The sequence below is a fragment of the Amphiprion ocellaris genome, chromosome 14 (assembly GCF_022539595.1).
Source record: "Amphiprion ocellaris isolate individual 3 ecotype Okinawa chromosome 14, ASM2253959v1, whole genome shotgun sequence".
In the NCBI taxonomy this organism is placed as follows: domain Eukaryota; kingdom Metazoa; phylum Chordata; class Actinopteri; family Pomacentridae; genus Amphiprion; species Amphiprion ocellaris.
In genome coordinates, this window is record NC_072779.1 from 4,888,479 (window position 1) to 4,916,202 (window position 27,724).

Genomic DNA, 27,724 nt, shown 5'->3' on the forward strand with positions numbered 1-27,724 from the left:
GTTTGAAACCTGAGTGCAGGCAGACAGGCCGGCAGACGAAAGATGATAGCAGAGATTTTACTGAAGAGGAACATCAGTTTGAGGCAGCACTCAGAGTAACAGCGTGTTGAGAGGTTTGTTCCAAAATGGGGCATGCACCATTTGGGGGAAAAAAAGGATGACACCTACTTTCATAAAATGATTGGCAGAAAAAAATTCACACCCCCTACTTTTAAAGAGTAGCAGGTTAAACCAATCTGACATGATGCGTAAAACGTGGATTTTAAAATTACATCCATGTGCAGCACTGCAGCAAAAAAATAGCTCGATGCAATGCTTCATATGCAGAAAGATGTGACTTTAGGGTGGTGAACTACAAACCTTACAGTTTCAGGTGGCGGTGTTCAGCAATCACAGATGTTACATTTTCTGTCCCTCCCACCCCTTCCTTTGTAATCTTTTTAAATACTCAGCAACTTGCAGGGAGGAAGCATGCTGAGTGGGGAATGACTGTCGTACTGGAACTGCATGTGTCATTTGTAAGTGTGACAGCAAACCTACCTGGAGTGGTGCAGAGCTGGGACAGAGAGCTCAGGCTGATCACTTGAATTTGTCTCAGAGCTCAGCTAGAGGCTTTTCCCTGCTGCCATTACACAGAGCAACACAGGGCTGTATGGCTGCATACGCTACTCATTTACATGCTACTTTTGAATTAGCTGCAGTCTTGGTCTCTTGACAGAAATGTGATTTTAGTTTGGCTAATTTAGGCAGGGTTTTTTGGGGACATATTGATGCAATGTTGTGCATAAACAAGTACAGAAAGAAAAAAATGGCAATTTTTTTGTTCTCCTTCAGATGTTGCTGGAGGCCTCTAATGCACAAACTATATATACTTTACATATTACATATAATTTTATGCAGGGGGTTTTCAGTTTCTTGTTATGTTTCAGTATGTTTTATACAAAAATCAATACTGCAACTTTGCTGTAACTGGCAAAAAGAAATTCAGGATTTGTACTCACAGTGACTGAACAAATATTCAAAACAGCTAAGGGTTCATTTGCAGGAATAAATACTGATTCTGTTTGTTGTCTTACACTAATAGACTTTAGGTTTAGTCTTGTTTTATGTTGTGTATTTTTCTGTGGTTGTTTTTTGTGTCCCTGCCCAGAGACGGATGTAAATTAGCTGCTAGCTAACTCTGGTGCCATTACTATTAATTGTGCACTGTCCCCGGAAAAATAAACCATAAAATGTAAGAATAAATGCTTCTAATGATTTCTTTTGCAGCCCCATAATGGTATATAATGAAAAATAACCTAAAAACTGTAATATTTTGGATGAGTAGACAAATGAAAATGATAAAACAGAATTTCCACCCCAGTGTTCATTTGCAACGTTAGTCCAGAAGACAGTTATTTTCCTCTAAAAAGTGTCAGTACTGTCCGATTCCATCTCACAACGTATAGAGGATGCCCCCAGAGCACTGAAATCCCTACATTTAAGAACATTGAAGCTGTCACTAGCAATATCAAAAGTATCAGCTAAAACATCCCAGAATCTGCTCTGTCTAATGGAAGAGGCAAAAAAGCCAAGGGTCAGCTGATGAATTTGTTTAACTGATAAAATACAGAAACATTTTCAAATACTTTGTCATCTGACATCATGTTTACTGCAGCTGCTAGAGGGTTTTGTCCCTCATGAAGTTAATCTTTTTTGGGTCTTATTGGTCTGGTCTTATTGTGAAATATTGTACATGAATGATCATGAATAACTACCATAGCAGGAATGTATTATAGTCATTTTTTATGTATTTATTTAGACCTCCAATAGAGTTGCATTCCTGAAAAGTGGATGTTGATTTGTAACTGTGCAATAAAAGCCATCACAGCGACTGTTGTAGGTGACTGAACAATAAAGTCTTTGTAATGATGTTGCTATTGTCAATACAGGTTTTCCTTACAGTCTACCTTTTAAAAATCAGATATTTTCGATATATCCAGACTTAGAGCTGACTTTACTGAGTGTTTTGACACATACGGAGAATTTGAGACTTGTTATACACAGTAGTGAGAATAAAAATAAATGGATAAAAACTTACACTCAAGCTTACATATTTCCTCTACAATTCTTATGCAAAAACTACTTGAAGAAAAAAAAAAGTATTGTTATGCAAAATCCCACCAAATTCTTGCCCTTTTGTTAAGATCAGCTTATTCAGTAGGTAATTTGATCTACATCCAAAACACTAAGAGCTTCAAATGAGAAAATCTTCACCACAAAAGAAACAGGCAGCATTAATCAGCACCACTGTGGTAGAACATTAGAACATGGTCTCTGGGATCCATACATGATACTGCCAACACTCATCACCATTAGCTGCTACCTGTCAGTTTGTGTGTCCTCCTCAGAGCAGAGCCAGATGTTTTTGTAGCACCTCTCACTAAAAGCAAAAAGGCTTTTGTGTTGTACATTTTGAAGACTGAAGTAATCACATAATCATGCCATCTTCATTTTGCCACAAAGGACGGACTCTCTCCTCCCTTCCTCAACATCAACGCTGCTTGTAAATTTAGACCAAATAGGTTGTGTTGCTGTCTGTTTTGTATTGCTTGCAATTCTATTTTCCTGAATGCTAGATTACTAAAATTGTGTGGTCCTCATCAAATTAATAGAGGTACTCTCTCAACATGGTTAAAAGCACTCACTGTTTCTTGTTTTTGTTTTTCACTTTGAGAAAACTGCTGGATGCAGAAGTTCTGTCGGTGATGGAACTGTGTCAAACATTCCATTGGCTGGAAGTGAACATTTTTTTTTGAAAAGAAGGACACTAGGACATATAACCTCAACCCTGTACTTTGTTCATCACTTCACTGTTCAGTAACCTTCTTGAAGTTACATCTTTGAGTTTTTTTTGTTTTGGCCTTTCACATTTGGTGGCTTACTGTGCAAGATGATTTTGAGTTGCTAAGAAACGTGCAAAAAATTTGGCATGTCTGTTTTAAACATGCAGAGTGAGTTCTGATATGGAAATTTATATGTAGCCACTTAAAACAAAATCATTCATAATATTCTACTTTGATTAACCTTATTTCAAATGTTAAGTCTCCAATGCCATGCGAAGTCTTCACTGATAAACTGATTGTCCTACTTGCTTTGACTGATGAGCAGTTTGTCTGTTTTACTATGTGTTCATCATTCATTAAAAAAAATCATTGGGCAGAAATAAGTATTTTACCTCAATCTAGAAAAAAACCTCAGCTTCTCACTGAACAAACTCGATGCATTTCAAAGGCGCTTGAGATGTTCCACGAAATGCTTCCTTTCTAAATGTGGTAGCGAGCAGATGGCTCTTTACTGTACCTCAGCACTGTACATTACAGGCATTTAGCACAGCACCTTCAAAAGTGTTTTATAGTAGCAGCAGGAAGTAAGCATCTGTTCTTGACCTGCAAGCATCACAAACAACCGCTGGAATCCAGAGTCTCAAAAACTGTATTTTTCACTGTAAAACATCTGATAAATAACTACAACAAATATAAAGCTTCAAAGGTTCTACCGATATTCCCATCTATGCACTGAGACAGATATTGGTTGCAGTAATGATTCTACACAGTGATCCCTCCTAAACACTACTCCAATACAAAACCGCACAAAATCTCTAACACAGAATCCATGCCTCTTGATGGATCCTCTGCCAATGCAATCCTGTAGGAAAGGATAGTGTATTCCCTTTTGTCTTATTTTCTCCCTTTAAAAACAAAACATTCCCACCTTTCTTTTTAAGCTATTATTACAAGCTTGTGATTGAACTAAAGCCTCCTGATTCAGTTCATAATTCAAAAAGCCTTCAGCTCAGGTTCCCTGAAATGTACGTGAAGATAATAAGTTTGAAACTTCCATCGAGTAGGCAGCTGAGAAGAGACAGACCAGCTGCAGGCAGCTCTACAGGACGCTTCAACCCCCAAACAATACTCTTTGTGCTGTGAAAATTGGGAGTTCTGAAGAAAGAGACTTGTAAAATGAGAGATAGGGAGAGAAGGTAGCTGGGACGTGAGAGGATGTATTAAACTTTCAGCACGTTGAATCTGTTTATATTGCGAGTCCCTCACTGAACAAGTGTGATCTGAGCAAAGCTGCCAAGATGTGTACTGGTTTTAAAGAATCTGTCTCTTTAAGCTTTTTAATATTCTGGTCAAATAATGGCTTCCTCATAGACTTTCTCCCTCCTGATGAATTTCAAAATGGACCATTCAGTCCACAGAACCAGGGCTCTGTTTGTGTGTGCTCATGTATGAATGTGTGTGGCTGTGTGTGGGCCAGGGCCAGGCAGCACATTAAGACAGTGACTGACAGATCTCATTTGGTGCTTAATTTCACAAGGGTGAGCTCTCATCTACGAGGACCCATTAGCCCCCGGCTAGCTAGCTGAATAATGTCGGCGGTTCCTTCAAATGATGTTTACACTGACAGGTCTTATGTGACTTTGTAGTTTCTGTGCAGTTAGCGGTAGTGGAAAGTAACCAAGTGTATTTTCTCGACTGTCACATTTCAAACAGCATGTGTGACAAAATAATCCCAACTCAAAAGTCTCACTTTTTTGTATCTTTCAACCACATTTCACAGTCTGTCAGCCTTTCCTTGCGCCACCCATTGAAAAACAGTGAAATAGACAACCTGTTGTTGTGCTGTAAATGACATACATTTTGATGTTTAGACGTGCTGACAATTGCAGTTCTTCATGCATGTTACTTGCTGTTCATTTTTGCTAGTATAACTTGTGGACTTTTACTTTAAGTGGTGCTCATTCAACCATGACTTTATTGGTGGACCCTCAAGTTTGGAATTTGTCCATCGCCATGTTGGTCTTTTATAACTGGATGGAACAAGTGATGGGTGGATCTGACTTAGAACTTAGATGGCACAAGGTCGACCCACCCTGAAATATTTCCTGTTTTACCATCTATTTGACCCTAGATGGAACCATAGTTTACAAATTTAAGATCATGTTGTATTCAAAACACTTTGAAAGTAGAGGGTGAGACCATTCAGAAAATATTTACTGAAGTAACAGATCAAGTGAGAAGCAGGGAGATTTTGTTGTAGACTTTAATGCAAGTGGACTTCTTTTTGCAATCAGAGCAGTCACCCCCTGCTGGAAAGTAGGAGGAATGCAGGCACTTCCACATTGATTTTACCTTTCTATGGCTTTGTGTATCTTTTATTTACATATATAATAAATCTGACTCTGCATTGCCAATTGAGACACAGCAAGCAACTGTTTCTTGTAAATAAGTTCCAAAAAAAATATTGCATCCCCTGCCTGTCCAGCACCCACTGGAAGACAGACAAAGTCAATGCCCTGCTGGTAAACGGTGAACAGAGAGGAGTATTAACATAAAGTGTACAATATAATCCCTGGAGTTGGTGTAGACAAAATCCAAACTTACTATATTTATGTCTTGATGTCTGTAGACACAACTTCAGATGATTGTTGGGAATGCTGATCTATATCCTCTGGATGTGTAAATGGACAACATTCACCATGTCAAATTTATGAAATGACAATATGTCAGGTATTGTGTTTACAGCTTATTCTGCTGCTGACAAAATAGAAGTTGAAAAACATGAACATTAATATGAAATTAGCCATCCATCAATTTTCTTCGGCTTTTCTGGGGTCGGGTTGTGATGGCAGCAGGCTAAGCAGGACATTGCAGCTGCCCCTCTCCCCAGCAATTCATTCCAGTTCCTGGGGGATCCCAAGGCGATCCCAAGCCAGATAAAATATGTAAACCCTCCAGCGAGTTCTGGGTTTACCTCGGGATCTATTTCCATTTAGATGTGCCCAGAAAACCTCCAAAGGAAGCTGCCCAGGCATCCTAATCAGATACCAGAACCACCACAACTGGCTACTTTTGACTTTTACTCTGAGCTCCCCCAGATGTCTGAGCTCTTCATCCTATCTCTCAGGCCAAGCCCAGCTACCATATGCAGGAAACTCAAATTGGCTTCTTGTATCTTCTGTCCCATTCTTTCAGTCCCTACCCAGAGCTAAAGACCGTAAATGAGGACTGGAACATACTGACTGGTAATTCAAGTACTTTGCCTTCTTACTCAGCTCCACCAATACACTGGTACAGCGTCTGCATGACTGCTGCCCCAATCCACCTGTCTATCTCACTTACTGTTTTCCTGTCACTCAGGAACAGGATCCCAAGATACTTAAACTCCCTTATTTGGGACAGCACCTCACCCCAAACCCAGACAGGTCAATGCACTGCTTCCCAGCAGAGAGCCATGGCCTCAGACTTCGAGGTAATGAGTATAAAGTTAATTTTACTGAAGTGCTTTCAAAGATTTGGTTATTTAACTATTTATTTATTGCAAATAATATCTCAAAGTCAAACAGAGAATACATTTTCAGACAGCAAAACTGGGGCAGAACAGGTCAAGGTGAATCCCCGCTCCTTTGTAATATTCAGTATTCTACTGAGGAGCTGCTGCAGACATTTAATGCCATAAATACCTGCACTGCTTGAGATGCATCATGTGTTTCTGTGCCCTTGTTGCAGTTCGACTGCAAACTTTATGGCCCCCTAAGGGAAATTTGTTTTCAGGCTGGTTCTGCAGTAAAACACCCAATAAAGTCACATTATAAAGTATAAGACCACGATAAAAACAATAAACACATTACCTGAAAGTACAATAGCACACATAACAAACTGCCGTGTCACACAGTACAACCATAAAGACCTGCATCAGCTGATAAGACCCGATGAGAAGTCAGAGCTTTGGTGGAGTCCTATAAATAATTCTCATCAGCACAAAATTCCAGTTTCCTCTACAGGGGGTAGACACAATAGCAGAAACAGCAGCACAATGCAATGTAAATCCAGTGCAGTAACCCTGCAATATACTGCTACTATAACAGAAAAAAGCCGGTAGGTAATTGCGATAAACTGCGATTTAAGGTGACTATAGTTTGTTTTCTTCCATTTTAATCTAAAGCTCTCCTGTTATTACAGTGTTTCCCTCCTCTGTGCATAATTTACTGATGTGATTCCAGTTGCAATAAATAGTTCTCTGGTTCGTTCACTCCTGAGATTAGGCCTACCAAAGCAGTAACGTTTAAAACACATTTAAATGTTTAAATTATTAAATGCCTGCTTGCTGTTTTTCTATAATTCACCAACTAATTATGTGGAAGCAATCTTTAGGTGCTCCTACATCAGATGCTTTTTACTCTCCAGCGTTGTACACAACAATACCTCCACGAGCATGGCGTGTTTTCTTTCCTGAAGTTTTGTGTGTGTTTCTTCTGTGAGCGAGTGTGTCATAGGAGTGAAACTGATCTTCTGGGTTTGTATTTTAAGCTCTCATGCTACTCCACCATTTGCAACTTCAGAGGGTTGTCTCTTTGTTGACATCAAAAGATCTTCTGTGTCCTTTGTAATACAGATAATTATCCCCATCAGTACGGGCTTTGATGTTTACATAGCTGCATTATGCTGGGCGTGCATGTGCGCGTGCATGCACAGTGAACTCGCGGGATTGTATGGTACTTGTTCTACCTGATTTGCGAGCATGCATTAACATCATTTCAGGTATGCGTCTCTGCACGAACCAAATATATTCAAATAACAAAAGACTTGAAGATTTTTCATGACTATATTTTGCCCACGTCTTTTCATCATGCTTGGAAATAGCGAGTCATAACAGTCTTTGTGCAACACATTCAGCCATGATGGCAAGGACACACTCCCTAACAAATACATCTTTGTGTGTGTTCTTTGTGCTTGCTCCTGTAAAAGAGGGCATTTGACATTTCATTAGACGCTTCTTCTGTACAAAATGCACCAATGCCCTGTTTCCTTCTTCAGAAGAACAGAATTTTATAATGGAGAGCTATGAGGGATATAAGAGGTAGATAAAAAAGCTGTTGTAGAAGTAAGTTGCACATTAGCTTCTAAACTTAAAATGCAATTACATTAAACATTAAACTCAGGAAGTGAATTTAGACCTGACACTGTCCTTTAATCAAGGGTAAATCAGGTGTAAATCACTTTAGCTTCTTGCCAAATAAAAGGGAAATTAATGTCATTGATGGAATATTCTCAGTAATACCAACACACTATACCACTGACATAAAAACATATTTATGCATTTTCTGCATCCCCAACTGAATGCATGGAGGTTTCTTTGGCAACACGATATATAGTTTGCCTACTGCAGAATTACTAACCTGCAGATATAACATATTCATTCATCTTGGATTTTGTGTTGCTTATAGAGGAAAAGAATTTGTAAAAAGCTAACACATCTTACCAGCCATTTCATTCTCAAACTGAACAAAACCTCAACCATAGCAGGTTAGCTGTGCAGCATAAATTAACATGGTGATCTTGCCAGTTTGAAAGAGAGAAACCTTTGTGACACTTTAAACTCTGGCTCTATGCTCAGCATACCCTTGCAGTATACACCTCAGGAATCTGTATGTGTGCCATGTATTTGGGTGAGTGTGTGTGTCTTTCTCACTTTTTTTTTAACAACCATTCATCTGATCTACTTTGTGGGTGTATTGTCGGACATCTGAGGAAGTGCAGTGTCAAGTATGAAGACATTTGGCAGATTGATTATTGAAAAGCATAAAAAAACATTAAATGGTAGTTTGTGGCTATAGAGGTCTACTGTGATGTGGGATTAATGGTTTCATGAGGTCGAAGGTGGCTCTTGTTTAACCTGCTAGGTCGCCATGGTAACTGCTGCTGCACAGCTAACTTGCTGTGGAGAAGATTATGTTCAGAGTTTGGGATTTAAATTGGCTGTAAAAAGCAACAAACCTTTTACCAGTTGTTTTCCTGACCATACTCTGAGCAATACAGATCCCACTAATTACCTACATGCATTTAACTGGTGATAAATAGTTTTTATACATGGTCCTGATATGCTGCTTGTAATGCAGCTAATAGAACACAGATTAGAAACTTTAATAAGTACAAAGAGACTGAACCAAAGAATATTTAATCAATAACATTAATTTCACCTTGATTTGACCAAAATTTGAAGCTATTTCCACATCTCCTTTATTGTGGGGCAGTGTCCAGACCTAAATGTACAAGTATCCCGTTTGAATGTATGCAATTTAAAGTTTAACAGCTCTAAAGTGCAGCTGTTATGTTAAAAACAATCAGCTGCATTGAGATTGCATTGAGTGGTAGAGTGAATATATTAACTTACACAATTTTCTCTTGCATTATTTGCAGTAAATTCCACATAGCTCTCTACTATACCAACCTGTGCCTTTGACTAAAGCAGTATTAGTAGTTGTGGTAGTGGAGTCTGGTGAAGAAAGCCAGGGCTAACGAAGATAGTTGTTACCGCGATACACATTTTCTCTGACTGGGCTTTTGTAGCAAAGAACGCCAGGTGACGTGATGACGCAACTAATTAGTACAGCGGTGCGTCCAAAAACGTGGATTTTTTCAGGACACAAATTACAATTAAAGGACCAAAAACCTCAAAACAGAATATTCCCGACGAAACCAATAGTTTGTTGCTTTATAAACACTAATGGAAGCGCGTAGTGGAGACAGAGCGACAGAATGGGACTATAAATGGACTTCACCAGGATACCAGCAGCTGGTAGGCTGTGTTCTGTTAGTTGAAGCGCTTCAAATTGGTTTTCTGGATGTTTACTTGTCGTCTTCATTTACAAAGTCGTTTCTGCATCGCCGCCGTTACTTTAACGTTACAGCAGGCGTTAAATTCGTTGCAGTTTTTAAACTTTTTTTCTGTTTAATTTAGAGTGTAAGACTCAGAAAATGACTTAAACTAACTTTATACGTGCTTGTCACGGTCTGTAAACGTTTTTAGCTTTTTCTCTTGCTCTGTACTCACCCAAAATGCACTTACCTCTGATGACATCAAGCAATGTCAGTCACTTTATTTAATTTACTTAAAAAAAGAAAAGTGGTTGTCATTTTACCATTTTGCATTTAAATTATAGCTACTTCAGTGCAACTGTTGATTTTTTTCAGGGAACGGGCTGCTCTTGTGACATACAGTAAATAAATTAATCTGTGTATCCGTTGGAGGTATTTGAGGTACAATAAATTCTGATCAGGTATCTGACTAATGAGATCTATTTCTTTGGTTCTCCATTTTTGAAGGATTTTGTAGGGTTTAAATTAGTGACATGATTTGTAATATATATGATATTGTAATGTCCTTACCATATTATTTTAAAAGGGTCTTAACCTTAATTTTTAATTTAATCAGGTAGATTTGTATTTGAAATAATTCTATGGGGTTTGAGTGTGATATTCAATGATAAATAGTGCTGTCTAATTTTTAAACTTGTGGGGTAAATTAGTCTTATTTCGCTTGCCTTAGTCTTATTGGAAAACACTTTGGCTCAACAGCTGTTTTAAATGTACTACATGAATAAAAGTGACATTGCTTGACTATTTTTATTATTGACATCCAAACACGGTGGAAATTAGATGAACATTAGACATCTGAATTGTATTTATTGAATAAAAAATTGTCTTGCTCACTTGCTTAAAGATTCGCCTAATTAGTTGTTACATAATTGACATGCTTTTTTAAAAAAGTGCTAGATTAATAGATACAGAAATAATCAGTGGTGCTAGTTACACCTAAACAGACATAAGCTAATTTCAGTGTTAATGTTTTGAGAACTATACACAGTGGATGTTTGAATATTTTGAAGAAGTACTGCACAAGTAATACATAACAACACAACTTTAATATGGTCTATTTAATCATCAAGTTCCTTATTGTCAGATAAACTGCTGTATTCCTACGACACTGAAAATGACTTTGGGAGAACAACGGAGCTGTGTGACAAGTTGTATTTTTGGAAAGTGCAGCTGGTACAACAAAGCCAGTCTAATGACTTTGTGTGCATTGTGTTTTCTCACGTTTCCACTCAGATAAACACTCATGGGCAGCCTGGCTGTTTGGGCTGTGGCTGCAGCCGCTCTGCTGGGAATGTCGGGGTGCTGGTTGGCTGAAGGGCACAAGAGCAGCAGGCGAGGCAGCGTGGATACAGCCAGCATGTCACGTACCTCCTCCCAGGAGCCACACTCCATGGTAAATATCCAGTGCAAACCCCTCACACACACACACACACACACACACACACACACACACACACACACACACACACACACACTTTACTGCTTCCCTCTGAGGCCATCACCTTCACTCAAGCTGGAGCAAAAACTTACTGTGATATACGCTAAATCAGTCATAACAGCCATAAATCAAATCAAGGTTGCAAAGGAAAGTGATGTGAGTGAAAAAGTAGTCTGACAAAGCAGATTTGTTTTCAATTTTGGCTCAGTTTAACTCCTGTGAAACTGTGAACTCCTGCCTTGACATCTCTATTTTAGAGTGCTGATAAGTGCACCAGTTTAAAGAACTGATGGGATGATTGTCAAGCAAACATTCTGAATGCTACTTTTAATTTTAAACTAAAAAAATGTGACATTTTCTTGTCTTTTCTCATTTAGCCTCATTTTATAATACTATGCATCATAATATAGACAGAATTAACAGTACCTCAACATAAAGACTGCATCGAATTTTAATTTGATGGCCAGGGCCCAGTTGTTCAAAAAGTTTAATCTGAATCAGAATGATCTATATTGAGGATCAAGTCATCAATAGTGCTTCTGTGCCATTTTGTCAAAGCAACATTAGATTGGATCACTCTGATTTAGCATCACACTTTTCAAAATTGCCAAATCCATATTTAAATAAATCCTCTAAATGGGACTAACTATCGCAATGTAGGGTAATAGCAATATAAAGAAGGAATTTTTACTTATTGCGACAGAAAACAGCCGAATGAAACAATACAGATATCCTGGAGGGAGCTGTTTTTTGAAGCTCTGCTTGTAATCAATATACGCTTAAAGCAATATATAATATTTTTGTTTGGCAGCTGTTTGGGGGATTATTTTATAGGAACAGAATCTTTTTTTAACTTTTCTTTGCTTAACCTTAGCTGTTTTGACAGGCTTAATAGGTAGCTTAATGTCTGCTTTATCATCTTAACGGTACAACTAATCAGTGCAAGAAGCAAATAAATGTACATAGACTACATAATGCAATCATTGCACTGTGTTTTATTGCATTTTGTTCCTGAAATCCACCATCAGTCCACCGTCCTGCTGGAATCCTAATTCTTTTCTTTGATCACTGGTCTCCCAATCCTATTAAAATTTTTGAGCAGTGAATGTTTGATCCAGACTAGTCTAATATAGGACAAAATATCTAATACAAGCATGACTTCTCCAAGAAAGTAACATTAGACAAGACTATAGGCAAGTAAAATTTCCTACGTGTGACAATGACCTCTCCTTTGGAAGTTAAATTAATTAAAATGTAATGATAAATTTATTTAATTTTACAAATAATGTTATCTTCTGCATACGATGAAGTGTTGAGGTGGTATTTTGATATGAAAAAATGTATTGTACCCAAGCTTGCTATGCATCACCATTCCAAATATTCTAACTTCCACTCATTTTATAGCTGGTCTCACAGCTGCTGTCATTAACCTGCAATTTTGGTTTATTTTATCAAAGAAGTCATCTTAAAATACACCACTATGTTTGCTTAAATGGAGATTTCTCCTTCCTTTTTTCCCACTTTTCTTGGTGTGTGTCTCTTAAATTGCACATACAAAATATTTCACAATGCACAGGGTTTATCCCATGTCATTTACAAATCAACCACATAATCAAAAAGCATATATAAGTCATTTGTTATCTACACATTTCACAGTTAATTTCAGGCTTCAGCTGCAAGCCATTACATTCTCCATATGGAAATGCAGGCTTTTGTTGGACGGCTCAGGAAAAGATAGAAAACAGCTCTGGCAGATTTCTTTGAGTTAATGTACACAGCGTTTGTGTCTTCAGTTGTTAATAGTCTGTGTGATTGCTAATCAACAACAGTCAGCTTTGGTAGATGAATGCACACCTCCAGGTTTGTCCTGTGCATCAAACATTCTGCACACAACTATTTGGTCTTTTTTTGTACTTTGTTGTACATGTGTCTACTGTTTTCTGTCTACTTTAAATTCAAACCTAGCAACTGTTTGTTTGTCCATTTAAAACATTATTGAGGTAACTCTTTAAACACTTAAGGCGCGCTTGTGAACGAGCTCGCCTGGCTGCATCTGTCGTGATGCCTCACACGAGAGTTACAAGTTAAAGAGTAGACAAAAAGCCCTCAGAGCAAGTGGGTTCTTACCAGCAAGAATAAACCATTTCATTAATGTTCTCTGCATAACAGAAACATACAGCCCAAACAATCTGTTATGGCATCAGAAAACCGTTCACACAGACAGACAGGCAGATATGACACAGCCCTGCGGTCGTTCTAATTCTTCTTAAAATGAAGCATGTACACCCCCCGGTCTGCTCTAAATCTCATTCACTTTGGGCTTTGCCAAATTGGCAGTTTGCTGTGGAATGCCATTTTGCCCTGGTGGTTCTGTCCCCTGAAATCCCCCTTGATGCTAGAAACAAATTCCCATCCATCCCACCATTTGTCTATCTGGCCAGAGTTGGAACTTAAAAAGCTGTCAGTTGGCGGCAGAATTTAAAGTCGCCCCCGGGGTGAATCATGCGAATCCATGAATTCACATTATGCAGGAGGCATTCTCCAAAGCCTTTGGGAAGGAATAAGTGCTGCCAGATTTCCAAAACATGTAAACAGAGGAACAATTGTGTCTCTTAGGGGTGTAACAGGTCAAAGAAAGGAAAAGTGAGAAATTAAGCAACAAAATCTGGATAAAAAAGCCTTTTGATTTTAACTTCTTGTCAGCTTCCTGCATACTTACAGAACAAAGCGAGCAACGATGCTTGCAATGTGCTAACAAATTTACGCTTGGATCACGGCAACTTGGGCACAGTTGCAGTATATTGGTTGGCACACTTGGAAAGATGGTGCAAAAGAACCAGAATTTAAACATAAAATGTGGTCAAACTGCATTAATTCTTTCTTTAAAAGGCCTCAATGCTCCACAACAGTGCAACAATTGGTAAAGGTCAGGATAATAAATCAAATATCTAACTAAAATAAGTGTTTTGCTCTAAGTATTACTACAAATAAATGTGTCTTTTATAAATATATTTGCATAGATGTTGATTTAATTGTGGTAGGTCAGGTTTAGATGGGTTTATATGGCACTATGACCGATACTTGGTCAATCTTGGTCCTGTATTTTTGTTTGTGAATGTCCTGAAAAACAACACTAATGAACCAGATTTTCATGCGCCACACATTTGACAGTATGATTTGTTTTGGGAGTGGTCTATAAAGAGCAGAATAGTTAAGTGATTTTGCAATAACCGCAGAGAAAGACGGAATTGTGCTCATTGGATTAAAGGTTTAGGAGTAAGAGGGTTATGCTTTGAATGAACTGGGACAAAGTGAAGGAACAATGAAAGCGAACAGAATGAAAATAGCCTTTTCCCCACTGATGGCAGATTTCCTCTCTTGTGTTTTAGTTTCCAGTAGTCTGGTTATCCCCGCTGCATTTACATTTTGATTATGACTTGAGCCCATAAAGCTTTATTTTTTATTTCGCTGCAGTACCCAGAGGGTTAGTTCACAATTTTTCAGGCTGTCTCTTGATAATTTGTACTCAAAGCCGAGGAAAAACCTTTCTGGCAGGCAGAACATATGCAATGGTTACCATTATATGAAGCAATAATACTCTTCTCTACTATAATTATAGTGGTAGAGGATACTGGCTTAGCTCAGCACAACCATCTGGTATATTGTGATGTGATAATCACAGTCAGCAGCATCAGTCATTTTGTATGTGTCTGGATTCTGTAATGAGATATTTTTCTGTTTGATATGAGACACCATATTCTGGATGTGAAGTGTATGTTGGGGCCGAGACAAAAGTGTGCAAGTTAGCTCATAATAAACGTGAACATAGGAGGTCATTATTGCTAAATTACCTCTGTGTGTTCTTACAGTTGTGAAGCTCTGCACTGGGAGATGCTTTGTGCTTTTGTGATTTTATAAAACTTAGATTTAAAAAGGTGCAGAATCAACAAATAAGAAACAAAACATTTTTTAAATTTCACTCTTAGGACTTCATTGTTTTGCATGAGCTTCAGAGGAAGGCCATTAAAATTTGAACATACGCTGTTAGTTGACTTTGTGCATGCTAATGATGAAGAAAATAGCACACCTTTTGCTTTCTTCAACACTAACATCATTATATTTAACTGCTACTATGTTTTGTTTTTATTTAACTTCATTTAAACATTTTTTATTCAGTATTGCTTCAGTTATCACAGTTCTTTCCTTTGGTGTCACAGTAAGCATTACACTATAGACAGTGGTTGTGGCAGTAGATTCTCACTTCAGTGTGAAAGGTCCTAGTCTTTAAAAGTGTGGAAGTACTTCAGTTGATCATAGAATATAAACATGGTTTGTACGCTCTACAGAATTTGAATGGCAGACCACAGCAGCACAATGCATGTGCACCTAAAGAGAAAACTACTTTACATTTGTTTGCGTCTCTCCTGCTCTCTGTGCTCACATGTGCTGCATTTAATTACAGCCAAATTACTGAAACTGTTCAAATATACATATTTTTGTCTTTCTGTTCTGACTGAAATGCAGCACATTAAGACTACATGTCAACCTGCAGTAATTTCCAAGCTGCTTTCTCACAAACTCAGCATACAATCAAGTGAAAGTCTGACTACTGTGAATTTGCCAATATTTACATAGAATTCAAAACTGCTATTTGAGTCAGAAGGCAGTTGCACAATAAAGAGAACTGAATTGCTTTAGGTGGTCTGTGTTTGTAAAATATTCATGTCCATGTTGCACTTTGTTTAATACACATACTTTTCACTAAAACTAATTATTTTTTTTATCATGCTAAAGTTGCCAGTTTAACTCTACAATGTTTCACTTTAATTCACAAACCTTTGTTTGCATTTTGTGTTGTGCTGCATTATACAATGACAGGCAGTTTTTTCAAAATAAAATGTACATAAATGAAATGTTCTTTTTGCTATTTATTCATTTAGATGAATCCACTAATTAGAATAATCATTTGATTAATTACTAGAAAAATTGTTGTTTTGGCAGCCAGAAACTCTTTGGGCTATCTTGACATAACTGATATGTAAATTGTGCATTTTTTCATCATAGATGCAAACAACAGCAGCATTTTACTTAGTTTTGTTGATCTTGATAAAGGCCAATAATTACAATACAAAACATGTATAAAACTCAATGTGCTGTAGTTAAAAGATAGAAAAACCTAATGTTGTTGATGCAACAACCAGCCTAATAAATAAAAACTCCAACAAATAGTTTCTTGTCATTTAATTGTTTCAGCCCCCATTAAATCAATAGCTGCATAAACTCATCAGTTACATTTACTCTGCAGTAGCTGTATTCTCAGCAGTAATTTGTTATTGGTTTCAAGGTTATTTATGAATGTAGATGTTGGTGTACAGCAGTAGCAGATCGATTGTTAATTAACAAGTACTGTATCTGGTTGCATATTAAAAATGTAAAACTTAGTGAAGCTGTTGTTTATGGCTGTTTCCAGAGGCGAGGGAGAAATGTGAATAAATGAAAGTGTTTAGAGGACAGATCTTGCCAGTGTCACTGGAACATGAAGCTATTCCAGCTAATAAAGCAGAAAGAGAGAAATGCTGAAATTTGCGATGGCTTTAGTTCTGTTTTCGAATCATCACAGTTACACCTGTGAAGGAATTACTACTTGCATACATTGCCAGTGTTTTTTTTTTTTTTCTCTTTTGGCTGCGTTTCATTTAGCTCATTAAGTAGCTTGTTGCTGCACTGATGAATTACTGTTAGATAATGCAGGTCCTTTCTTTCTAAGCAACAGACATCAGGGATTAACTGTTGAATGTGGATGGACTGATTCAGCTTTGGTTCCCTGCTTCATCTTCTCTGTCTGCCTCCTGGTTCTAATCAGACTCTGTCTTCAAAATGTCAAAGTCAGTATGCTCTTTGTACCATAACTGTAGCTGCTGCTTTACAAATACGTTGATACCACAATGCTGAGTTGGCATTCAGGCACCTCGTTCTCACAAAGAAAAAAAAAGTTGTTGCCCGGGTTGAAGAGCTAGATGGAGAAATGCAGAGAGTAATTGGGCACATACGACCATATGGGTGCTTGAATGAAAGGTGCCTGCATAGCAACGCATTTAAGAGAGCGAGGAGAAAGCATATTCAAGCAGACTTCATAACACATGCAGCTTGGCTTGAATTGCCCTGTTGTTCAAATTGCTTTCCCAGAAAATGTCAATCTCTGTGGCAGCAATGTCAGATTCATGTTTTGTGTGGGAGTTTAAATGGCATTCAAGATGGAAGCATTGCAGCATTCAGAGATTTGTTTGTACTCCAACCATCTTATTGAGCTTGTACACTTAAACTCTGTAAAGACGGCAAATCTGAAACAGACCATGACGTCAGTTAACGTTACAATACTGTGATCTTTGGAGTTCATTTATAAATCGGCTCACAATATCATGATTACTGCTGCAGCATGAGAAGCTATAGTAGAGGTTTAAATTTTTAACAACACTTGCCAAGTTATGCTATTCTAGTCAGGATACAGAAAACATTAGTTTCTGATTAATTTCTGTTGTGTAACTGCACACCATTTAATTTAAAGAGCAACTTTGCAGAGATTTTTATATCTTTGTTATAGTCAACAAATAACATTTAAGGACCCAAACTACCAATGATTTCCCGCTAAGTCTAATTTAGCTTGTTCTTCTGTGCTGTTGTTGTCTGAAAACTATTAAAAACACTTAAATGTCTCTGGGAAGTATTTTGTGGAAAGAGAAAGTGTGAAAGAGTTGCTCTTACTAGTCTGTGGAACTGTAGTGCCGATTTTCTTTATTTGTAAGAAGAAACTTGTCACCCAGTGAAACTACAGCTCAGTGTTGTGTTTTAACAGTTTTTGGACAACCGTAGACTTCCGTGGCACAGAGGATTGAGCTAAATCAGGTTGTGGGTACGCATACAACGCTTGTTAGGAGGACTGGTTTCACACACATTGCCTTGCATTTCTGTAGTGGGCGACCAGCATGAGTGCAGTCTGGCTTTATTTCTCACAGTTTGTACATTCGTTTGAGGCTAAAAAACAGCTTCCACATTTTCCCTTTGATGCATATGAGTTTTGGCATAGAGGTTGAAGGTTTTAAATCTTCCTGAACCATGTAAATGCAAATTGTATTTTAAAAAAGGAGCTATTTAATTAACTGCCAACTATTTTGATAATCAATGAATCAGTTTGAGTCATTTTTTAAGACAAAATGCTCTCTTAGTCCAGCTTTCTAAATTTGAATATTTTCTTTTCTTTCTTCCTCTGTGACTGTAAACTGAATATCTTTGGACAAAACATGACATTTTAGGAGATCATCTTGGGCTTTGGGAAACAGTCAACATTCCCCCCCTCCTGCTACTTTCTGACATTTTGTAGCCCAAACAACTAATTAGTTAATTGAAAAGACAATCGGCATATCAATCAACAATGACAATGATAATTAGTTGCAGTGCTAGTTAAATGTCAGTTAATTTAAATAAAATATGATGAGCCCAGTCCTCAGCTTAGAAACCTTTTCTCTTGTAGAATGTGAAACATGGTAATAGATAAGTCATGCTGTTTCCTGCCAGGGTCTTGGTAGTAGTCTAAATCATTTCCCCTGATGGTCAGCAATTTCCCGACTGTCTTCTTGAGTTCATCGCCTGTGACAGCTGTAATTCTTGACCGAATTTCTTCCCAGTTTATTTCTGTGGAAAAGACATTGAATTTGTTTCCTTCCAGGCAGCCAAACATGTCACATTGCTTTCTGAAACTCTTGCAGGTTAAACGGGGCTAACAAAACACTTTCAGGCCCATGGTATCTCTGAGGAACACCCTGCAAAAGAACCTTGCTTAGAAACATGGCTGCAAACAACCTATAATTCAAACACTCTGTGCAAAAACTTATTTTAGACTGGTACTTTCTCTATTCAGAAAGGATATCTGATGTTGTTAACATGTAAATGTCATGTCTCAAAACTGTTTTGAAGAATTACATTGTCTTGTGTATGACAATATGTCTTAAATAATGTGGTATAACAGGCTGTAGACATGTAGTAGCTGTGTAATAACCCTACAAGTAAAAGAAGCACAAGCCAAGCGCGCAGTTTCAGGCTCAAGAGATTCAAAGGTATTGAATCCTCTCTCCCTATTGTCCATGTACCTCAGCGTTGTCATAATCTTATCACATATCTGCAAGTGTTGTATCTAAGAATACACCCATCTAATCAGCCTTCATCACAACAAGGAAGTATGGTGGAGAAAAGCATCAGATCGTGCCTAATTAAAACCCCGTGGGTTTGCCCTATTTGCTCAAATGAAATTCTGCCAGTAATTATTTGCATGTCTCCACCCACTGAGAGCGATACAGCAGTACTTAAGAGAAAAATACAAAGAGCCTCCTAATCAACTATGTGTGATGGTCGGCATCTACTTTGGCTCATCAAGTCTTACTCAACTAATATTCTACACCACAATAATCCCCTAAAGCTGAATGTGTAACGTAAAGGGATGAGAAGAACCCTAGTGAGTCATGGTAAAGATCGGACAGTATTTTTAGAAAGAAGCACGAAGCTTTTCTTTCACCTCCATGCTTGGTTTGATCCTCTAATCAATTGATCAAACAGCGGCAGGCGAGATGATGGAAGATGGTGCTGATGAGCACACTCAATTTTATCCTGCCATCATGAGGAAACACGTCTGCAATTAAGATGGACAGATGGCAGAGCGAGGGAAGAGAGAGGGATAGAGATGTAGAGGCAAAGACGGAGGAAGTGACGGGAGGCACTAAAACTGCTGTGTTTCTCACGAGGCTCTCAGTCTCCTGGGAAGTCAAGAGGACCTTGCAGACGCACACGTTTTATCACTGAGCCTCATTACCAGTGACATCCACACTGAGGGACAAGAATGCAAAATGTCACAACACTTCAATTGCTGCCACATATTGGCTTCTTCAGAAGTGGTGTTGCATTGGAAGACCTGCCGGTGTCCTATTTTTAAACAGCATGGCGATCCTCAGTTTTGCCTGCGTGTGTTAAATTGCATTTCAAGTTGAGATACATTAAGCAGCAGCCCTTGTGCTGTTACAAGCACAAATGATCAGTCACCAAAAAGCACACGGCTCACACCAAAATGCTGATAATTTGTGCATAAAAACACACATATAGTGTACACAGAGAGGTCAGCTGGTTTGCACAAAAGATAATCAGTGAGTCTAAGTTCAACCAGTTCACAAACCAGACAGTTTCCATTTATGTCAGTAGTAATTAAGACTGCATGATGCTGACAAACAAATTACATTAATAATTAATTCATATTTCTGCAATACATACGGCAACATGAAAAACAGCTTTGTAAATATAGCGTTAGTAATAACTTAGCAGCTGCAGGATGCACTTGTTTAGCACAGCAGCCTTCACCGTGTTTACTGCATTTTCTGTTGTTCTACAGACTTGACGTCTCTCATCTCGGTCCCCAAGCAGCCGACACTTCTCTCTTTCCCGTTGCCATGCTTTCACTTGTATGATCATCGGGGAAAAATGCTGTTTGTAAACAGCGACTTTTCAGTTGGAAGTCCACATTAATAAAGTGAATAGTGAGACTTATCTAGAACTATGTTGTCCATCTGGACCACAAGTCCATTGTGGGTACATAATGTTCCATTTTTGGCATTTTTTTTCCCCAACTCGTGCCTTACATTTTTCATACAGTTCAAAATAGGTGCAGGATGTTATATTACGTACGACTTCTTAAGCAACCAGATCGCATTCTTTAAACCCTCATTGGTAACTGTGTTCTTTGTCTCATGTCTTTCATGAAATGAGGCGTTCCCACTGCAGTGATTTCTCTCTGCTGTTTGCAGTCTTTCTCGAATGGTGTGACAGTGACAAAGGCATCCAAAATAGTTTTTCTGTGCTCATCGTACAGGGCTTTGTGGCTTGGATTTAAATGATCAAACAAATTAGTCATCTTGCCTCATTTAGTGGTTGAACTCACAGGCCACTGCTGACAGAGTTTTTGGCCAACATCATCCTTTCTGCATCTGCAATATTACAATACAGCTGATGTTTCAGTTATTTTTTTCAATGTTTCTGTGCTTTTCCTCATTCATTTTGCTACACACATGTGGCCAGTGCAAGCCAACAAACTCTGTGTCTTGCGAGTAAAGTTTTTAAAAATCTGTATATGCAAGAACCCTTAAATAAATATAATTAGGTCCAATCAAACAGTCTTCTCTTTCAGTTAAGTCATGGAAAATGAGCAAATTTCCTTTATGTAACAAGCGGCAAAACAATCCTGACTATTATGTATATGCTTATCACATTGTTGACACTGAAACAATATATTGTGCAGTTCTAATATTATGGTTACCCATTTCACTTATTACTTCAACACATTATGTCTTTACTTGTTGTTGAATACAATTTTTCATTTTCTTCACTACCTGTGACATTGCTCAGTGATGCCTTAGGACAGTTATCTTCTCTTCCAACATTCTCCACACTTTGTGTTTTGTGTAACTCTAGTTTCCCATTTGTCTCTACTTTTTTATCACTTGTTTCTCTCTCTGTCTTTAGAATTTAGTGTTATTGGAAGGCCATGAATAAATGTGACATAACATTATCTTGAAGCTGCATGTCAGTATTATACTCACAGTTAGGACTGACAAATGAATCCGCTTTTCCTGTTGATGTCACTTGTTTGATGTCCGGACAAACATCCCTGTAAAATACGGTGAAACCTGCCATCCTGTTGGCAAGTGTATTTATAATTATGATGATTGAATTGACTATGTACTCGGTTTTGTAAGAGTCATGCCGTTTCTCTGCTGTCATTCACTAGATATTCCCTCTCTGACTCTTTTCTTCTCATTCTCTTTCCATCTGTTTGCCTTTGTTTTCTGCCGTCGTCGTTCTCTTAGCCCAGAAAAGAGGAAAAGGCCCAGTAACGAATGGTCTGAGAAAAGCTGCAGTAGGGCTGTTTTTGTCTCACTCTTCCAAGCCTGTAATAACCACTTTTGTGTGTGTTCTCTGTTTGCAGGAGAAGGGGAAAGCAGACGGGAACATCGATCAATGTGAGTACACTTACTGTGTTCAAACCAAACAGCATTTTTCAAAATATGCCACGTTGTTCTCCATTACAAAATCTTTTTTTCTTCTGCTGTTATTCTGGAGCGCACTTTGGTTTTCTGATTACTGGGGAATGCTGCTGGAAGGTAATTCAAATCTAAATGGCTCCCATAAAATGGACCATGCAGCCTGTTATGGGGGAAAAGTCTGATAATGATGTAAGTGTGACAATATGAAAAATCCCACTTGGTACTGCATTGCATTTATTGCGCCACTGTTATGAGATGAAGTGTTTGAAAGCATGTCAGATCTCCATTTCAGTTGGATGCCGAGAGATAATTTACCAACTAGTTGCAGGACTGGCAAGCGTCCATTTACTGCATTTGACACCATGTGAGGAAAAAAATGTGTGGCTGAAAATAAGGAAGGTGTTTCATTAATACAGTGAAAGTCCACCTCTACCATGTCCTGCCATCCTCCCCCAACTCAACAGACAAAAAGTGGAAGCATCTGAAATCACTCATTCGCAGTGACAACCTGTCTGAAAGTTGATAAATATGTTTGTCAGGTGAATAATCAACCAGCTGTCAGCCATCTTCATCTGCCTGTCAGAAGCCAGTAAGTAATGTTTGTTTGACTTGAAGCTCATATGCTGTTTTACGCTGCAGCGATTGCACAGACAGTTTTACATTCTAGCGTCAGAACTGCCCTGTATGTCTGGCTGTTGACACTTTACAAGAAGGACACCACCGTCTATCCGAGCTACGACTGCCACAACCATAATTATGATACTAGTGTCAATGCTAAGTTGAATAAACCTTCAGTACTACTACTCTGCCACCATCAGCTAAGACAATCCATCAGGCTTGTGTGTGACTTTTTTATAATGATGTTTACATCTCTAACCCTAACCCATCTGCGCTTACCTTTTCATGTTTTTTTTCAACTAGTGGTAGTGGTAGTTGGTATATGTAATCTTTCACCACAATCCTGAAGTTATTATTGTTGTGATCAATGCTACTGAGGACTAAAGGTGTCACAGGAGAGTCTCAGTACTTGGTTGGTCAGGTAGTGCATAAGTTGTTGCAGAGATTGAGTCCAATATGTGGCAACAATTGTGCAGATTAATTTCTGTAGCAATGTTTCTTTGATATTCTTTGTTTTTTCTTCTCTCATGATATCTTTGTCATCTACTAAATCGACCTGTTGGACTAGTTGGATAAGAAGTTATAAAAGGTGTTGTTTGCTGGGCTTGGGAAACTTTACACAGGAGCAGGAACCAACCAGACAAGCAACTGCTAAACTGCTTTCGAGCTACAACTTCCACAGCCATAAGTATGGTACTAGAACAATACTAAGTTGAATACAACTTCAGTATTACTACTCTACCATCATCCGTCTAAAAAAAACCATCAGGCTTGTGCTTAATTTTTTTTTATTTACATCTTTGTTTGTCCTTGTAATCATTTTTTAAACTAGTGACCTTCAAGGGGATTACACACGTACTGTTTGAAGGTTCGGCGCTCTTGTTGTATGTTGTGTAGTTTTATCTGTCTCAGTTTAGTATTGAATCCTGAAAGTATTATGATGGTGGTTAATGCTGTTGAGGACTAAGGATGTTACAGGAAAGTTTCAGTAGTTGTTTGGTCAGGTCCTGCACCCGTTGTTGCACAGATTGCGGTCAATGTGTAGAAGTAATGATGCAGATTCATGTTTGGCAGCCAGCAAACTTTCTTTTATATCCTTTGATTTGTGCAACACTCATGAACATGAAGACTTTCTTGATTCTGAACTCCCTCATATGTCTAGCTTTTGAGACTTTACAAGAAGGGCTTCCACCAACCAGACGAGCTATGACTGCCACAACAATAACTAGGAAAGCACTCAGAGTACAGTACTCCCTGAAGACTGCTCTTTCCTTGTGTCATTTCCGATGGATAAGTCCCTATCAGTCCCCAGTGGTCGATTTGTAGTAGGATCGCAATCGTGATCGTCAGCAGCCAGCTAACGTGTCCACTTGTTGTCATAGTTACAGTGATGCCGTGCCGTTATCAATGACGCAGAAATCGTGAAAAAAATTAGTGGATCCAGACTATAAGCTACATCATTGCCAAAATCGAATCAATTGGTCCTTGTGTCATTTCTGACCTTCTCTGAAAAGTTCATCCAAATCCATTAATCTGTTTTTGAGTAATGTTGGTAAGAGACAGACAAACTTTGATTGTCTCTTAACTAAGTAATAATTATGATACTAGAATAAAGCTTTGGTAAAAGAATTCTACCATCATCAACTTAGTAACCCATCAGTCTAGCACTTCCCTTGTCTTTATACTGATGTTTATCTTTGCTTGATCTTTGAGCCACCTTTGTTTACCTTGCAGTTTTTCGAGTACTGTATTACACTGTGATACAAACTTTAGAAGTTTTGACATTCTTGCTGTATGTTTGGTGATTTTATCTGTCTCAGTTCAGTGTTAAATGTAATCTCTCAAAACAATCCTGAAATTACTATTATGGTTGTCAATCCTATTGAGGACTAAAGGGCGTTGTAGGAGAGTTTCAATCTTTGGTTGGTTCAGGCACTGTGCAGGTTTTTGTAGAGATTGTGTGTTATTCTTTTGGCAACAAGCATTATTTTTATATTCCATGTTTTTTTTTTCTTCACTCCGGATGCCTTTACCATCTACTAATTCAACCCGTTTGAGTGACTGCCTGAGTTGTTGGGAAAGGTGTTGTATTGGCAGTGCTCAAAAAAATAAAGTCTCTCCTGTGTGTTATGTAGAGCTGAAGAAACACATATGATTTTCTTGGCTCACTATTTTTTGCAGCTTGTGCTACTGCATTGCATGACAGCGAGATTGAGCAGTTTGTGTGGAAGTTACTGTAACAGCAATATTTCCAAGGCTGACTGCTCCCTACTTGACAAGTGACTTCATCTGTAAGCATTAGGCCCATTATGATGTGTTGTCTTCATCTCCAGAGTGAAGTGCTGTTTCACTGCTCGCGCTCCGATTTTTCTGCTCTGTGCCTGCTTCTATTCGACCTAAACATGACCCAGAGGATTTCTTTTGTTCGTGTTTGTTATTCAGCATCCAGTGCAGCTTTTCCTTCTCTCTTTACCTCTGGATCTTTGTTCGCTGATTTTTTAAAAAACTGTATTATGTGGTGAAATGTGCCTTCCTACATGATAATTGCTTTTCCAGCTGCTCAGTCTCTGCTTGCCTCATACAAATCTGCTGATGGGAAAATGCACTGAGATTCTTCTGTGACACTCATTCTCTACCTTTATCTGACTTTGCGAATGTCGATGCTGGCTTACTGTACGCACATGTAGAAAAACATTATTGTCATCTGCTCATAGAATGTGGCTCAGCACTGGGAGAAATCTCTATAAGCTGCAAGCATTTTCAGTATTGTTTGTCTTTTGTGTAGTATCACATGCACGTGTGTTGTCAAGAAACAGATCCATTGTGTAGTAGCAGAAAGTTGATAGGAGCACAAGAAGAGGACAGTAACTGTCACGGTCATTTGTGCACAGTAGCTGTGCTAGATGGTTCAGTGTGTTTTTCTCTGTTTTTCTTTTTAGTTTGTTGCTGTGTCTGTGTGATTTTTCTCCATTTGGTGTGAATGTCACTGTGTTTGTTTAAATATGCAAAATGCCCTGTTTTATCATTCATACTTACAACCGCTGAACAACATTGATAAGTGTTACTTATCCTTACTGATGTGACTCAGCTCTTGTGAATCACTATAATGAACAAAGCGATAACAGGACAGGATTGTGGCCGACAATGACTTCTTTACATCAGCACTTTGTTTCATTGTGCTAATGACATGCATGGTAATTGTGTTAGAGGTGTCAGCATAACAGCTAATGTTTTTGTTGTATTTTGACTTTCAAATAAGTCAGAAATGCATAAGTGTCAAGTGAGTGAATTGGACACAGCTCGGAGATTAACTGAGCTAAAAATGCAAAAGAAGAATGTTGTGCACATTTTGAAGACAGGATTCTGTGAATATTCAAAATGATTTATAGATGTCTACTATGGTGGCCACATCTAGGGCAAAACAATATGAAACAATATATTAAAAAGTGTGTAGTGATTATAAACTATAGTTTATTATTGAATCAATGACTTGATTCTCTCTGCTACCAGCGTTGTCTTGCATATATCCTTCATACTACAGTAGTACAGGCAGTTGTATTTGCTTTAATGCTAAAAATTGAAAATTTAAATGAAAAATGCAATGGCTGAAAGGCTTGACGAGAGCAAGTACTACTGGAGTGTGAATTAATTCTACCTGTGAGAGCTTTGCTTGAGAGTTTGGTTGCAAATGTTAGCAGCTTGAGAGTCCTGACCTCAGCCTTCTATAGGACAACGCTACCTTTTTGAAAAAGGTTCATTCAGTTTTCTGTCTTCATGGACAGAGGTCATCTGGATATCTAGCAATGTATATCACTCGGCCATTTATTCTATTTTAGAAATCTGGTTGGTCATTTTTACTTTCCCTGCAGCACACATGTATTTTCTGCCATCTTTTTTTTCAATCCTGCATCAAACCTTTGCTGTAGCCTCAGAGCCGACTCAAAGTAGAACAGATACATTTATTGTAAATTACAAACCAGCTAATGTTATTGAGGGAACCTTTGATTATAATTATCACAGTTATTTTATTGCTTTGCCCATCAGAGCAGAACAATACCAGTATCACATTTAGCATCATTATGTGGAATATGAGAACTTCCAAAGAAATCATAATTTGCTTATTAATTCTACTTTGGTTGAGTAACAATTTGGTAATTTTATGCATATACAGATAATTATATCCTGTAATGTAGAGAATGTATTACTTTCTGTGCATGTGCAGTAGTTGTCTGTATTTTGTCAGCATGCCATGCATGTGGGTAATTATTTTCTCCTCTTTCTGTCTGAACAGAGAGTCCAGAGAAGAAGTATAATGCTCAGTGAATGGCTCAGCAGCACAGCTGACAGAAGATACTATTATGACAAGAAAAATGATTTACTATCAGCAAGATGCAGTGCAGTACCTCTCTAATATCTGGCATTTAATAGCTTCAGTCTGAATTCCCTCTTGCCACATTACCTGTGCAAGATTTACCAAACAAGTTATCTGTTGGCACATCATGATGTTGTCTGCAGACTGAGGCAGGGGTTGTTTACTACATATTTGGGGATTTCTGGTTTGGGAATGTTCTTGTGGTGATGTAAACAGCCTTTGCCGAGTTTCATTCTGACTATTTTTATGGTGTTAAATTCAGATGTTATCAGCCCATTAAATGGCTGCTATCACTGTGCATCATGCCTGTAAACACCTTCTGATAGGCTCAGTAGGCTGTTAGCACCTGATTTAACACTGCCCAGTTATCATCTCATTAAATGTTGATGGAGCTATGATTTTGTACTTGGAAGTTGGAGTTGCTGATGTGATTATAAATCAGTGAACTTAAGTCTTATTTTGACTTTTTCTTTCTAGTAAAGTTTAGGGACCAGTGCTACTTAGCTAACTCCAG

General features: G+C 38.2%; 1 protein-coding gene across 2 annotated transcripts in view; it reads left to right on the top strand.

Annotated features, from left to right (window-relative positions):
* The window catches only part of fstl4 (follistatin-like 4), a 257,662-nt gene that overhangs the window by 43,625 nt on the left and 186,313 nt on the right, over positions 1-27,724 (top strand). For both annotated transcript variants that reach the window (XM_023266557.3, XM_023266556.3), the window contains 2 exons: positions 10,938-11,097; positions 22,163-22,196. In XM_023266557.3, coding sequence (XP_023122325.2) covers positions 10,948-11,097; positions 22,163-22,196 — 184 coding nt within the window. In that variant the 5' untranslated portion in view covers positions 10,938-10,947. The remainder of the gene's footprint in view (positions 1-10,937; positions 11,098-22,162; positions 22,197-27,724) is intronic.